Here is a 13,153-nt window from a genome sequence, read left to right on the forward strand (position 1 = left end):
CCCCGTGTCCGCCGCCAGCGCTCGGCTCCCGACCTGAAGGCGCGGGGCCCCATCCCGTAGGGGGTGTGGGATTTTGGGGACACGCCCTCCCCCAAACGGACAATCACGGCCTCCCTCCCACCCCCACAATCGGGGGGGCTCTCCTCGCCGGGGAGGCCCCCAGCTGCTGTCACACTGCCCCCCCCCCCTCGCGTGTGTGTGTCTGTGGGAGGGGCCCTCGGTCAGGAGGGATTCTTACAGGGGAGTCCCTAATTATGGCGATCCCGCTAATTAAAAAGAAGCGCCTCATTTCTGGGGCCCCCCCCATTCTGGTGCCTCCTCTCTGCTGGCCCAGCCCACTCCAGCCTGGCAGCTCTGGGCACCGCCCCCGCCCCGCCCCTTTCTGCGGCTCGGGCGGGGCCGCGGCTCCAGCAGGCCCCGCCCACACCGTGCGGCCCCGCCTCTCGCCCTCTATGGGCGTGTTGTGGGCGTGTTACTCGGGAAATCCCCGCCCCTGCAGGCAGCGCTGAGTTGATCTGTGTGTCCCGCCCCTTTGGGCGTGTCCCTACGTGGCCACGCCCTTTCCCGGTCAATACCGCCCCCCCATCCCTGCCCGTACCCCGGTACCCCCCCGGCCTCGTTCGCCCCGTTCCGGCCCCGTTCGCCCCGGCCCAGCCGCACCATGAGCCGCCTCGGGCCGCCGCCGCTGCCGCTGCTGCTGCTCGGGGTGCTGGGGGCTCTAAGCCCAACCCCGTCCGCGGGGCAGGAACCAGCCCCGAGCCCCCATCCCAGCGCCCGGCCCAACGCCACCAGGTAACGGCACCCCCGAGACCGGACGGGACCCCCCGCGATAGGACACGGCACCCCCGGGACGGGACCTCCCCCAGAACGTGGCACCCCGGGACGGGTCCGACACCCCCGCAGACAGGGCTTGGCCCTAGGCGGGACATTCCCAACACAGGACACCCTCGTCCAGAACCCCCGCGCGGTCCCGGACACCCGCCTGGGCACCGGGACTTTTTTGTTCCTCGGTCCAGAACCCCAGCTGCGAGCTAGGAGCCCTTCTCAGACCCGGGATTGCCCCAAGAGTCCCCGGGACCAGGATCGCGCACAGCCTGGGACCCCTCTCTGGGGATCGGGGAACCCCCCGAGCTCGGGTTTTCCCCCGTCTTGGGTTCCCCGTGACCCGCCGTGTCCCCCCAGGCCGGTGTTCCCGGTATTCCCGTGCGGGGGGGACCATCGCGGGGAGTCGGGGTTCATCGCCAGCGAGGGCTTCCCCCGGCATTATCCCCCCGGCAGCAACTGCACCTGGACCATCACGGTACGAACCCCCGGGGCACCCCGAAACCCAGGGACACCCCACCTGCCTCCCAACGCCACCCCACTCACCCCGACCCACCCGTGTACATCCCAACCCCGCCTGGCGCACGCCAAAACGCTGAGGTTTCCCCTCGGCTGTCCCAGTTCTTCCCCTCCTTGTGTCCCCAGGTGTTCCCGCATCCCGCGAGGGGCTGAGGGACAGGTGGTGGCACCGATCTGTGTCTCCCGTGTGTCCCCCAATTATGTGACTCCGTGCCACCCCCAAGAAACCCAAGGGGGGTAAAATGCCAATGTCCCCAGGGTTCCTGATGTCCCCTGGTGTCCAGCCTGGCCCTCCAGTGTCCCTAGATCCATGAAGACCAGGTGGTGACACCCCAAAGTGTCATCTGGGGACCAGGTGGTGTCAGCCCAAAGTCCCCAAAATCCCCACCACCTCCCAGCTGCCCGAGGGCTGGGTGGTGACCCCTCAATGTCCCCTAGGTCCCCGAGGGCCAGGTGGCCACCCTCTCCTTCCGCATCTTTGACCTGGAGCCGGACCCTCTGTGCCGCTTTGACGCCCTCTCGGTGTTCGGGGGCCACGGCCCTGGGGCGCCGCTTTTGGGGCGCTTCTGTGGCACCTTCCGTCCAGGGGCCCTTCGGGCACCCCAAAACCGGCTCCGGTTGCACATGGAGAGCGACGGCGGCACGGCTGGGAGAGGCTTCCTGGCCTGGTTCAGCGCCGGCAGCCCCCCAACCAACGGTGGGTGAGAGAGGGCCTGGCGGGGAGACCCCCCAAAAAAAACCAAGGGGGAGGGAGCACCGCCGGCGAGGAGTAGGGAAAATCCCACGGGGACACCCCCAAAACCACCCAAAGAGATCCCTGGAAATGTGGACGACTCCAAAACCTTATAGCAACAACCCCGAAGTCTTGCAGAAACCCCCAAATCCCCCAAACCCCCAAGGAGACCCCAAAAACCGTGTGGGCTGAGAGGCCAAAACCCCTTCCAGGAGGTCCTGGGGGTCCTGGAATGAGATGGAAAAAGAGGGAAAAGCTGCGAAGGGCAGAGGAACTGTGAAGCTGGGAAAAGTGTGGAAGAAAACAGTGGGAATGAGAAGAAAGTGTGACTGGAAAAGGAGGGAAACGTGTGAAACTGAAAACAGAAGGGGAAAAACCCTGATGGAGAAATGGGGTGGAAATGTGAGAGGGGAAAGAAAAAGAGGGAAATTAATGAAAAGTGTGAGGAAAAAATGGAAAAGGATGGAGAGAAAATGGGAGGAAAGTGTAAGGAGAAAACAGGGAAACAAGGCAAAAGTGCAAGGGAAGAAAGGAGGGGAAAGCTGAGGAGAAAAAGAGGGGAAAGTGTGACGGGATATGGAGAAAAATAAGAGGAAAAGAAAAAAATGAGCATGGAAAATTGAAAAGAAAAATAATTTAAAACAAAACATAACAAAACAAACAAAAAAAAAAACAACAGAGGGAAGAATGAGTGAAAAGAAAGGAAAAGTTTGAGGGAAAAGCCAAAGGGAAAAATGGAGCAAAGTGTCAGAAAAAAATGAAGGAAACTGGCACAAAATGGAGGCAAAAGCTGAAGGGAAAAGGGGGACAGGGAGCAGAGCTGATGGAGAGCAGGAGATCCCCAACACCCCTGTGGACACCCCCCAAATCGACATGGAGAACCCCCAAAGCCACATGGAACATCCCGATCCCCCCAATCCATCAAGGAACCCCTCAAAATCCCTTGGAAACCCCCATGGAGGCCCCTGAAACCACCCGAACCGACTCAGGCCCCCCCCAATCCAGCCCAACCCTTTTGCAGGGCCCCCCCAGGGACGGCGGCGTTCGGGGGTCTTTAATAAACCCCATTTTTTCGGGGAGTCCTGGCACTATTTTGATGGTGAGTACGACCCCCCCCCCCCCCCCAAATTTACAAAAACATTCCCGGGGGGGGGTCATGCTCCCCAAATTCCATTTCCTCTCCCCAGTCCCAGGGTGGTTTTGGCAGAGCCCCCCTCCCAACCCCCCCCGAATTTTGGGGGGTCTCAGGGACAGAGAAGATGCCGGCGGTGTGGGAAAATAGGGGGACGGGTGTGTCCAAACGTGTCTGTGCCCCCCAAAAATGTCACCCTGCCCTGCCCACTCCCCCAGAGCATCAGTTTTGTGGTGGGCGGCTGGAGAAGCCCCAGGGGAGCCTGAACACCCCAAACTGGCCAGAGGAGAATTATCCCCCCGGGATCAGCTGCTCCTGGCACATCGTGGCCCCCCCCGACAAGGTTTGGGGGGTCCTGGGCGAGTCAAAAGCGCGGACGGGGGGGTTCAGAGAGGGTTTGGGGGGGGGTTGGGGCGACACTGGGGTCGTTTGGAGGTGTCAGGAGGATTTGGGGAAGTCGGAGGGGATTTGGGGGATGAGGGGGGTCAGGAGGGCTTTGCAGGTGTCGGGGGGGGGGCTGGGAGAGCCATGGGAGGGTTGGTGGGGGGGACAGGAGGGATTTGGGGGAGGTCAGAAATCCTTTGGCGGGTCGCAAGAGAATGTCGGGGGTGGTTGAAGCGAGACCGGGATGGTTCAGGGAGGCTCAGGAGAATTTGGGGAGGGGTCTGAAGGGGTTGAGGGAACCCGGGGGGTTCAGGGGGATGTAGAGGGATCTGGGGCCGGGGGTTTGAGCCCGGATTTGGGTGGGGGGGTGCAGGTGGTGGAGCTGCGGTTCGGGAAGTTCGACGTGGAGCCCGACCCCCATTGTCGCTACGATTACGTGGCCGTGTTCGAGGGGGGGGCGCGGGACGACGCGCGGCGCCTCGGGCGGTTTTGCGGGGAGGAGACCCCCGGGTGAGCCCCCCCGAGTTCCGCAGCCGCCCACCCCGACCCGGCGGAGCCCCCCAACCCCGTGTCAGCCCTCTCAAACTGTCCCGATCCCTCCTCAATCCACCCGATTCCTCTTAAATCCACCCTGAGCACCCTCAAACCACTCAATCCCCTCTGACAGCAACCTGTTCCCCCTGATCCCCCCCACCCCGAACCCACCTGGGACTCCCCCGAACCCCTCCCGATCCCTCCGAATTCCTCCCGTTCCCTCCAAACCATCCCGGCCCCTCCGAATCTCCCCTGCGCACTCCTGCGAGCCTCATGCTGACCCTCCAAACCCCTCCCGATCCCCCGCGGACGGCGCTCCGGACCCCCCGGGACCCTCCGTGTCCCCCCGAAAGCCTCCCCTGACCCCCGTGTCCCCCCAGCCCCATCCTCTCCAGCTCCCCGGAGCTGCTGGTCCAGTTCGTGTCGGATTTGAGCGTCACCGCCGACGGCTTTTCGGCCACCTACACCCTGCGGGACCGGGGCAGCGCTCCCGAGCCGCCCCCGACAAAGCCCCGGGGGGGCGGGAAGGGGAAGCCGCCCCCCAGCCCCAAAGCGGGGCCCCCCACGGCCGCCCCCGCTTTGGCGACCCCCTGCCCGCAGCGCTGCCGCCGCGCCGGGACCCTCCAGAGCAATTTCTGCAGCAGCGACTTCGGTGAGAACCCCCCCAAAAAATGAGGGGCGAGACCCCGACAAGGGCGACGGGCTGTGGCAAATTCCCCAAAACCAGGAGGGCGGGTGAGGACCCCCAAGAGGGGGAAAGTGGCTGGGAGTGCCCGAAACGGGGCTGGGGAGGGGGAGGTTGGGTTCCCCAAAGCCCCAGTCACGGGGTGCCCGAGGTTCTGGGAAGCCTGACCTCCCCATTCTTGTGCCTCCAGTGCTGACGGGGACGGTGAAATCGGTGTCGCGGGGGCCGCCCCAGGAGCCGGGCTGGGCCGTGGTGTCTGTTCTCAGCCTCTACAAGTCGGGGGCCCTGGAGGTCCCCCAGCCCGCCAAGGGGGCCACGCTGCGGCTGCAGCTGCCCTGTCGCCTCTGCCCCGCGCTCAAGAAAGGTGGGTGTGCCCGGGGGGCGCCTGGAGGGATCTCTGTGCCCCCCCAGGTCCTGACACCCCCTCCCCAAATCTCTTCCAGGCTCCAGCTACATCCTGATGGGGCGGCTGGGCGGGGACGGGGGAGCCCTGCTGCCCCCCGACGCCTTCGTCGTGCCCTACCGCCCACAGCAGCAGCAGATTTTGGGGAACCTCAGCAAGAGGCCGTGTCGGGGGACCCCCTGAAACCCCCCCAGAGCTCCCCCGGACCCCCCCGCGTTGGGGGGACGCCCCCCGCACATACGCCAATAAAGGGTGCAGAGATGGAGCGTGTGAGTGAAGGTGCTGGGGGGACCGCACTCAAGGGGGGGACACAGATTGGGCCCTCCAAAATGGGACCCCCCGGGACCTCCCCGTTAAATGGTACGGCTCCTTTAAGAGGGGCGGACGGCGGGGTTTGAAGAAGGGGAGGGGCCAGAGCCGCGGCGTGGCCCCCCTTGGGGGCGTGGCCTCCAGCAGGGCGGGGCGCGTTGCTCACCTCAGCCCCGCCCCTGGCTCCCTCGCTCCTTCCCGCCTTGTCAATCATCGCTGTAACCCCCGGAAGGTGGAGCCGCCATTGGCCGTTCGCTCGCAGGGCGCTCATACCATTACCTTCGTGTCAAACACGACTGCTTGGCTACACGTCAATCTCGGGCGCTGCTCCCGCCTCCTCGATTTCGACTGGCTGATGCCACCAAAATTTTCGTGGCCGTCACCAGACAACGAGTTTCTCCTTCGCGCTCTCGATTGGTGGAGATTTTGTTTTAGCTGAGATTGGCCGCAGTTAGGCAGAACATGCCCTCAATCTCTTGATAACGATGGGTCAAATTCCCCATCAATCAAAGAGCAAACTTCCGCCCTTCTCCCGGCGCTGTCCCCGGTCGTCCCGTCCGATTCGCCTCCTCCCCGCGCGCGCTCGTTCTGATTGGCTGCCGCTCTGGCCCTGCCCCTGTGGCGGGGTCCGGAAGCGTCTGGGGCTCAGTCGCGCAGCGGCGGCCGCGGTGAGCGGAGCTCTAGGGCCGCCATGGCCGCGGGGGCAGTGGGGGCTGTCACGGCTGAGCTGCCGCCGCCGCTGGGCCGCCTTCCCGGAGGAGCCGGCACTGAGCGCGCCCTGGAAGAAGCAGAGGCCTCCGGCACCCTCAGTCTGGCCGGCCGGCGGCTTCGCGCCTTCCCGGCGGCGCGGCGCTGGGACCTCAGCGACACCACACAGGCCGGTGAGGCCGCGGCCCCGGGGCAGGATCCCCGACCCTTCCCCAGAGCCCGGGATCACTCGGGGTGTTTCCCCCCACCCAGGGGAAGCTGGGGGTGCCCCGCCTCCCTCGGCGCCTCCCGGAGCCTGAGGCTCGCGGGAGGTGCCGGAGGCGGGTGAGGACGCGCCGGGACGGGACGAGCCGGAGCGCCTGGTCCGGGCGGTCCGGTGGCTTCAGGTTCTCCGTCGCAGCTGGGCGGCTCTGAGTCCACGGACGGGGCGGTTGGGGTCCATCAGCACCCCTGTCCCCCGGGATCTGCGTCCCCTGTCCTTATCCCTGGCGGTCCTTTGTGCCCAGTAGTCCACTTCCCTGAGGGTCCCTTGTCGCTGTCATTCCCTGTCCCTCTGCATCTCTTGACCCTATCAGTCCCCGCGCTGAGGATGCCCTCTCGCTATGGGTCCCCGTCCCTATCCCGCATGTTCCCCCGTGTCCCCCTCGTCCCTCCAGACCTGTCCCGGAACCGTTTCGGGGAGGTGCCAGAGGCCGCCTGCCGCCTGGTCTCGCTGGAGGGGCTCAGCCTGTACCACAACTGCCTGCGCAGCGTCCCCCCGGCCATCGCCAACCTGCAGGCCCTGGCACACCTGGACCTCAGGTACGGTCCAGCCCCGAGAGAGTGATTCGGAGGGGTCAAGCAGCTCCCGGTGACCCCACTGTGTCCCCCGCAGCCGCAACCAGCTGAGTTCTCTGCCCGCCTGCCTCTGCCTCCTACCCCTGCGCGTCCTCAACGCCAGCAACAACCGCCTGGCCCAGCTGCCCCCGAACCTCGGCGCCCTGCGCACGCTGCGGCAGCTGGTGAGCGCCGGGGTCGAGCCCCGCGGGGTTGCGCCTGGACCCCGCTGAGCCCCGTTTCGCCCCGCAGGACGTCGGCTGTAACCGGCTGCGGGCGCTGCCGCCGGGGCTGGGGCAGCTGCGGGCGCTGCGGGACCTCAACGTGCGGCGGAACCAGCTGGCAGCGCTGCCCGAGGGTGGGTGACGGACTTGGGGGCGGGAAAGGAGGGGGAAGGGGGTCCCGTCCATCCCGTGTGTCCGTGTGCCCCTGACAGAGCTCTCGGAATTGCCCCTGGTGCGGCTGGATTTCTCCTGCAATCGGGTAGTCGCAATTCCGCGCTGTTTCCGGCGGCTCCGGCACCTCCAAATCCTACTGGCAGACAACAATCCCCTCCAGTTCCCCCCCGCCCAGGTGAGGGAAGGCCCGGGAGATTCCCCCGACCCCAAAAAAAGCTGCACCTCACCCCTCTGTGCTCCCCAGATCTGCCTGAAGGGCAAAGTCCACATCTTCAAGTACCTGGAAGCTGAGGCTGCCCCTCATCCTCCCCCAGCATGGTAAAGGGGGGGCTCGAAGAGGGGGACCCCACTGGCCCCTGCTGGGGCTGTTTGGGGTCTCTCACCGCTGTTTGCCCCCCACAGCCCCCCGGACGAGTTGTGTCCCCTCCGGCAGCGGGGGGGGCTGGACTCCGGCTTCCACAGCGTGGACAGCGGCAGCAAGCGCTGGTCAGGGAATGAGGTGGGATTTGGGGGCATTTTGGAGGGCACAGGGGAAGTTTGCGGTGTCCCCTAACCTACTCCCCTTTTATGCACCCTCTTTGGCACCGTTTCAGTCCATGGATGAGTCCTTGGAGCTATCCCGGCAGCATAGGGAGACACGCAGCGGGGCAGGTGAGGGGAGTGGGACCCCCAGAACACCTGGGACCTCCTGTCACCTTCTGGGACACCCTGTCAGCCCCCTTGTCCCCACAGCTGGTGACAGTGACCCGGAGCAGCTGGAGGAGGAGCCCTCACCTGAGGTGATGTCACCCCACAACCCTCTCTGATCCTCCCTAGTCAGGTTTTGGGGTTCCCCCCCAATCCTGGGCACCCCTTCATCCCCCAGGAGCAGCAGAGCCAGACCCCAAGAGGTGGCACCCCTGAGGGTATCAGGTGAGGGGCTTGGGGCGGTCTGAGGGCTCAGGGAGGAGTCTGGGGGGTTCTGAGCCCCCTCTCCCTGCAGGGTGGTCCCCACTTCCCAGCGACGCGCCAAGAATCTGGAGATGTGGATGGAGAGAGAAAGGGAGAGGAGTCGGGACAGGTACTGGGGGATTGGGAACTGGGGCTGGGGTGATGGACTCGGGGGTGGGACAGGGGACGAGGGCTGGGCACTGGCTGCTCTCACCTCCCACAGGACCGTCCCGCAGAGACCCCCCCAGATGCGGCCGCCGACGCTGGTGAGGACCTGGGTGACCTCATTAAGCTCAGTCCTAATTAACATGGGTCTTAATTACCCCTTCTCCCAGGCTCAGCTCAAAGTAACAGAAGTCTTAATTACCCCTGCCTCCCACAGGAACCTGATGGAGCCCCTGGTGCTCCCTCCAGTCCCCCAAAACGCAGCACCTACCTCAGCCCCTGCTCCTCTTCTTCCCGAAGTGCCACCAAACCAGGTAGGACACCCCCCTCCCTCTTTGTCCCTGCCCCAGTGCCCCCATGGCACCCCTCCTGGTGCCCCCCAGTCTCTGACCCCCCCGTATCTCCCCACAGCCGCCCTGGAGGCCGACCAGCGGGAGCTGATTGCTGAGGTGCGCCAGGTAACGCCCCCCCCTCCCTTCCCCTCCCATTTGTCTGGGAGGGGCTGGGGTCTGTTCCCCCCTCACACGCTCTCGGGGGGTCCCTGCTGTGCCCCCCACCCTCACAGAGCCTCGAGGCGCTACTGCAGCTGCAGCTCCCGGACGAGTTGGGGGATTCGGAGCTGTTGGGCCGTGTCGCCGCCCGGCTGCGCCCCTGGGCTGTAAGTGGGACCCCCAAAACACTCCCTAAGCCCCAATCCCCCATATCTACCCAAAACACCTCGCTGAAACCTCCCTGCACCCACCAGAGCCCCAAAACATCCCCTGACTCCATGAATACCTGAAATAGCCCCCTGACCCTCCCAAATTCTCCCACCACCACCCATTCTACACAAAATCCCATCCAGAACTCCTCCCAGACCCCTCTACCCTCCCCAGGCCCTCCTGAAACCCCAAAATGCTTTTTAAAGCCCCCAAATCCCCCTGAACCTCTCCCCTGACCTCACCCATTACCCCAAAACACTTCTTTAAAGCCCCTGACACCTGCGTAACTGCAATAAATACCCCTCAAACCCTCCCTGAGGTCCCTTTCTCCCCGCCAGAGCCCCTCCAGAACCCGACGGACGCCGCAGCCGCTCCCCTGCCACCACTCAGGGGGAACTGAGGTACCATTTTGGGGGGGGGGACGATTCGGGGGGTCCCACGCCCTCCCACAGCTGACGCAGGGTCTCCCCCAGGTGAAGCCCCTGCACCCCCGGCGCACCCCCCCCAGGCTGCTCTTCGCTCTCTTCTATGGCCTCCTCATGGCGCTGCTTGTGGCCGCCCACCGCGCGCTCTTTGGCTGCTGAGGGACCCCCAAACCCTGGGGAGTCCCCCCGGCCCTGGGGGAACCCCCCAAACTCCCCTTTCCTGCCCTCCCACCCTTTTCTTGTGCCTTAATGCTGGGGAAACTGAGGCAGGGAAGGGAGAGGGGCTGAACCTCTTTTGCCCCCCCCCGGGGGTGGGACCTTAATTATTCATATTGTAATTAATTATAATGGTTATTGTTTTATTATTATGAGTTGTCACTATTATAATGAGTTGTTATATGAGACTGTGAGCATAAGTTAATAATTATAGTTAATTATAACTTAATTATGATGAAAAAATGTTTAAATACAGATGACCAAAAATTATTGTAATTAATTATTATTAAAAATACTATATTTAACTATTTTATCTCTGTTACTGTAATTAATATAACCATGATTTCGTTCGTAAGTATGGACAGTCCCTTCAAAATTATGCTCGGCACATCCCTGCTCCTCTGTGGGGACTCGGGGGTCACCGGCTGGGACCGAGACCTGAGGGGGTGTTCAGTCCTGCCCGTCTCCTGCTGCCACTGCTCAGCTTTTTGTCCGTTCTCGCCCTTTCTGTGCCCAAAAGGGGCTGGGCCCTCTCCAGCTGCGCTGTGCTGCCCCATAAATCCCCTCCCTAAGGCAGCCCCCATTGATTTTCCCCCTTACCTGCCCTTCCAGCGCGGCTTTGGCACCGTCTTTGGTGAGGGCAGGCCGCCATGGCCGTGCTCTCAGCCGTGAGGCCCCGGCCGCCATCTTGGCTGAGGGCGGGAAACTGAGAGGGGGGCGGAGCCACCATCTTTACTGAGGGCGGCAGCCAGGGCCCGGGAAAGCGGAGGGGAGCTGAGGGAGGGGGCACCTCAGATGGAAGCCAGTTCTATCGAATATATATTAAATATCACGATAAATCTCTCGGAACAAAAATAAAACCTGGTCCCGGCGGAGGAGGAGGGGCGGTGCACTGCCAGGGCCCCCGACAAGCCGGGGGTGCCGTGAGGGCCGGGCCGAGCCCCCCACGAGCAGCTGCGGTCATAGGAAGGGGTTGGTGGTCGGGTGCCTGGTGCCGAACGGCGCCGCCGGGGCCGGGGCCGTCTGGGGGGCACAAAGCTGGGGGTCAGCAGCAGAGAACGAGGGTTCAGTAACCGCCCCCTCTGCCCTGGTCCCCTCCTCACCACGAAGGGGTTGGTGGAAGCTTTGGCAACGGTGAACCCACCGGAAGGCAACCCTGGGGGGCAAAATGGGGAGGGGTGAGTGGGAGCTTGGGCAGTGGATGCCCCAATATTGAACACTCCCACTCCCCCCAGCCCTTACCGTCAGTCTGGAAGGGGCTGGGGAACCTCCCTGGAACAGGGGGGGAGGTGAATGTGGCACCTAAAAAAGGGAACACAGAATTGGGGCCCCCCAGATCCACCCTGGTCAGGAGAGGGGCAGTGTTGCAGGATCACTCACCGGGGCCATTGCTCTGGAACGGGTTGGTGGAGGGTCTGGGGGCCACGGGGGCCGTGAAAGGGTTGGTGTAGCCTGGGGGGGCGGCATAGCTGTCATCCCTGGACCCCCTGTGGATTTTAGGGGTCCAGAGGTGGGGTGAACCCTGACTTACCCCCATGGGGCAGCACTGGGGGGTCACGGAGGGTCCTGAAGAGGCTGCAGGGGGGAGGAGGGTCAGGTGCTGCACTTCTGGCAAGGTGGGGGGAGGAAGGTGGGGGTGCAGTACCTGACAGAAGCTCCTCCCACTGTGGGCAGAATAGGAGTGGCCACGCCCTGTGCAGCCACACCTCCTGCAGGTGCAAGAGAGAAACCATGAGGGGCTCCCAAAAATTCCAGGCATCTCAGGTTGCCCCCATGTCCTTCCCCACTGACCCCACAGTTACCATGGAGTGGTGTTGGGACCCCAAGCCCAGAACCCTTCAAGGAATGGGGAGACCCCAACTCTCCCTTGCCCATTAAGCCCAGGTGTCCCAAAGGTATGGGGGGCCATCAAACCCCTCCTTAGTCCCCCACAGGGTGAGAGGAGGACCCCAAGCCCTCCCCCAAGAGTACTGGTGGGTCCCTGGGTACCTGTGGTGGTGGGTGGGATGTGGAAGGGGGGCACAGCTCCCCCAAATGTCGGTGCTCCAGGGCTGGTTCCAAAGGCATTGAAACTGGGGAAGGCAGACCGGGGTGGGGCTGGGCCTGGGGACAGGGCTGGGGTCACTCAGAGCCGGTCACCAAGCTCCCAAGAGACTCCTGTGCTCCACTAACACAGTGCCTCCAGCCCTCCTGGAGCCCCCCTGTGCCCCTTTGAGCCCCTGAGCTCACCAGGGAAAGCAGCAAAGGCAGGTCCTGGGGCAGGGCCGGCGAAGGGGTCCCCCCCAATGTCAGCCAGGAGGTCAGTGCTGGCCTTTCGGGACGGCTGAGGAGGATGGTGGGTGGCTGGGTGGGGCTGAGGCGACACCACAAAGTCAGGGGGTGGCATTCCCCCTGGGCACCTGCAGAAGTTGCCCGGTCTCACCTGTGGCAGTGTCCCTGTGTCCGTATGGAGGAGCTGAGGGGGCCTGGGCTCCGCTGTGGTGCTTTGGGGGGGTTTCGCTTGCTCTGGTGCCACGTACCTGTCATGGGAGGGCAAAATATTGACTGAGGGATCCTCACATTGTGCTACCCACCGCAAACATGCCCCAGCTCCTCTCGTACCATCGTTTCTTCTCGTATTTCTCCTGCAGGAACTCCTTCACCTTCTGGGGGTCATGGGAGTCGGGGAGCAGTGAAGTCCGGGGGTTGAAGGTGCCGAGCCAGACCCGCCTGCAGGCCTGGGTGTTTCGTGGAGGGGACATGGGGATGTGGGCAGGGTGGGATGAAGAGGGCAAAGCCTCCCCAGCCCCTCCCTTACCTCATTCCCATGCGCCTGCAGGAACAGCACCTCGGCCTCAGTGAATGTTGTCATGGAGATGGACTTGACGCGGTGGGGGGGGTTCAGTCCCCGCCTGGGTAGGGATTTGGGGGGTCAGCATCACCCCTGAGCCCATAAACACCCAAACTGGAGTTTTTTCTCTGGAAAAAGGGCCTTCCCAGGACCCACGCACGGGAAGCCAGGTACCGCTAAGCCCCGCCCCCAACACACACAGCCAATCAATGAGAACCTGACCGGTGGGGAACGCCCACCACGCCCTGGCCCCGCCTACTCCGGGTTCATTCAGCCGCGCCCCCACGGCCCCGCCCTCACACCCACGGCCCCGCCCCGCTCACAGCGCCCCCGAGCAGCCGGTGCACACGAGGCTGCCCACGCTGATGTCCACGTAGGTGACGCCGCGCTGGCCGCATTCGAAGCAGAGCCGGTTGGCGGGAACCGCGCTCACCAGCTCCCGC

The 13,153-nt window shown here is 64.0% G+C and overlaps 4 protein-coding genes across 7 annotated transcripts in view; 3 read left to right on the forward strand and 1 right to left on the reverse strand.

Annotated features, from left to right (window-relative positions):
• LOC107198971 (kinesin-like protein KIF1C) overlaps positions 1-509 on the forward strand; it is a 7,473-nt gene extending 6,964 nt beyond the window's left edge. The window contains exon 21 of the mRNA XM_015616260.2: positions 500-509. Coding sequence (XP_015471746.1) covers positions 500-509 — 10 coding nt within the window. The remainder of the gene's footprint in view (positions 1-499) is intronic.
• PCOLCE (procollagen C-endopeptidase enhancer) lies at positions 7-5,478 on the forward strand. Of its 2 annotated transcripts, XM_015616266.1 has the most exons (9): positions 7-792; positions 1,183-1,300; positions 1,780-2,038; positions 3,096-3,173; positions 3,425-3,549; positions 3,964-4,100; positions 4,505-4,776; positions 5,000-5,173; positions 5,253-5,478. In XM_015616266.1, exons 1-9 carry the CDS (start codon positions 662-664, stop codon positions 5,393-5,395), a joined length of 1,437 nt encoding a protein of 478 aa, XP_015471752.1. In that variant the 5' UTR covers positions 7-661; the 3' UTR covers positions 5,396-5,478. The 2 variants fall into 2 exon arrangements, with proteins under 2 accessions (XP_015471752.1, XP_015471753.1); XM_015616267.1 differs by lacking the exon at positions 3,096-3,173.
• Positions 5,479-5,817: 339 nt separating this feature from the next.
• Positions 5,818-10,068, forward strand: LRCH4 (leucine rich repeats and calponin homology domain containing 4). 3 transcript variants are annotated; one of them, XM_019005467.2, is made up of 17 exons: positions 5,818-6,402; positions 6,886-7,030; positions 7,104-7,230; positions 7,298-7,403; positions 7,482-7,618; positions 7,688-7,761; positions 7,846-7,942; positions 8,037-8,094; positions 8,176-8,222; positions 8,309-8,355; positions 8,426-8,503; positions 8,597-8,639; positions 8,756-8,852; positions 8,950-8,996; positions 9,104-9,196; positions 9,559-9,640; positions 9,713-9,822. In XM_019005467.2, exons 1-16 carry the CDS (start codon positions 6,213-6,215, stop codon positions 9,637-9,639), a joined length of 1,467 nt encoding a protein of 488 aa, XP_018861012.1. In that variant the 5' UTR covers positions 5,818-6,212; the 3' UTR covers position 9,640; positions 9,713-9,822. The 3 variants fall into 3 exon arrangements, with proteins under 3 accessions (XP_018861012.1, XP_015471751.1, XP_015471750.1); XM_015616265.2 differs by having other exon boundaries at positions 6,123-6,402; positions 8,950-8,987; positions 9,578-9,640; positions 9,713-10,068; XM_015616264.2 differs by having other exon boundaries at positions 6,139-6,402; positions 9,578-9,640; positions 9,713-10,068.
• Positions 10,069-10,480: 412 nt separating this feature from the next.
• Positions 10,481-13,153, reverse strand: part of LOC107198972 (arf-GAP domain and FG repeat-containing protein 2) — a 7,548-nt gene continuing 4,875 nt past the window's right edge. Inside the window, exons 4-15 of the mRNA XM_015616261.2 lie at positions 13,034-13,138; positions 12,678-12,771; positions 12,482-12,597; positions 12,303-12,399; positions 12,110-12,233; positions 11,870-11,983; positions 11,526-11,589; positions 11,412-11,455; positions 11,261-11,332; positions 11,123-11,182; positions 10,984-11,036; positions 10,481-10,903 (exon numbers count right to left, since the gene is read on the reverse strand). Of these exons, the coding sequence (XP_015471747.2) occupies positions 10,841-10,903; positions 10,984-11,036; positions 11,123-11,182; positions 11,261-11,332; positions 11,412-11,455; positions 11,526-11,589; positions 11,870-11,983; positions 12,110-12,233; positions 12,303-12,399; positions 12,482-12,597; positions 12,678-12,771; positions 13,034-13,138 (1,006 nt within the window). The 3' untranslated portion in view covers positions 10,481-10,840. The remainder of the gene's footprint in view (positions 10,904-10,983; positions 11,037-11,122; positions 11,183-11,260; positions 11,333-11,411; positions 11,456-11,525; positions 11,590-11,869; positions 11,984-12,109; positions 12,234-12,302; positions 12,400-12,481; positions 12,598-12,677; positions 12,772-13,033; positions 13,139-13,153) is intronic.

This window comes from Parus major, unplaced genomic scaffold (genome assembly GCF_001522545.3).
Source record: "Parus major isolate Abel unplaced genomic scaffold, Parus_major1.1 Scaffold388, whole genome shotgun sequence".
Taxonomy (NCBI): Eukaryota; Metazoa; Chordata; class Aves; order Passeriformes; family Paridae; genus Parus; species Parus major.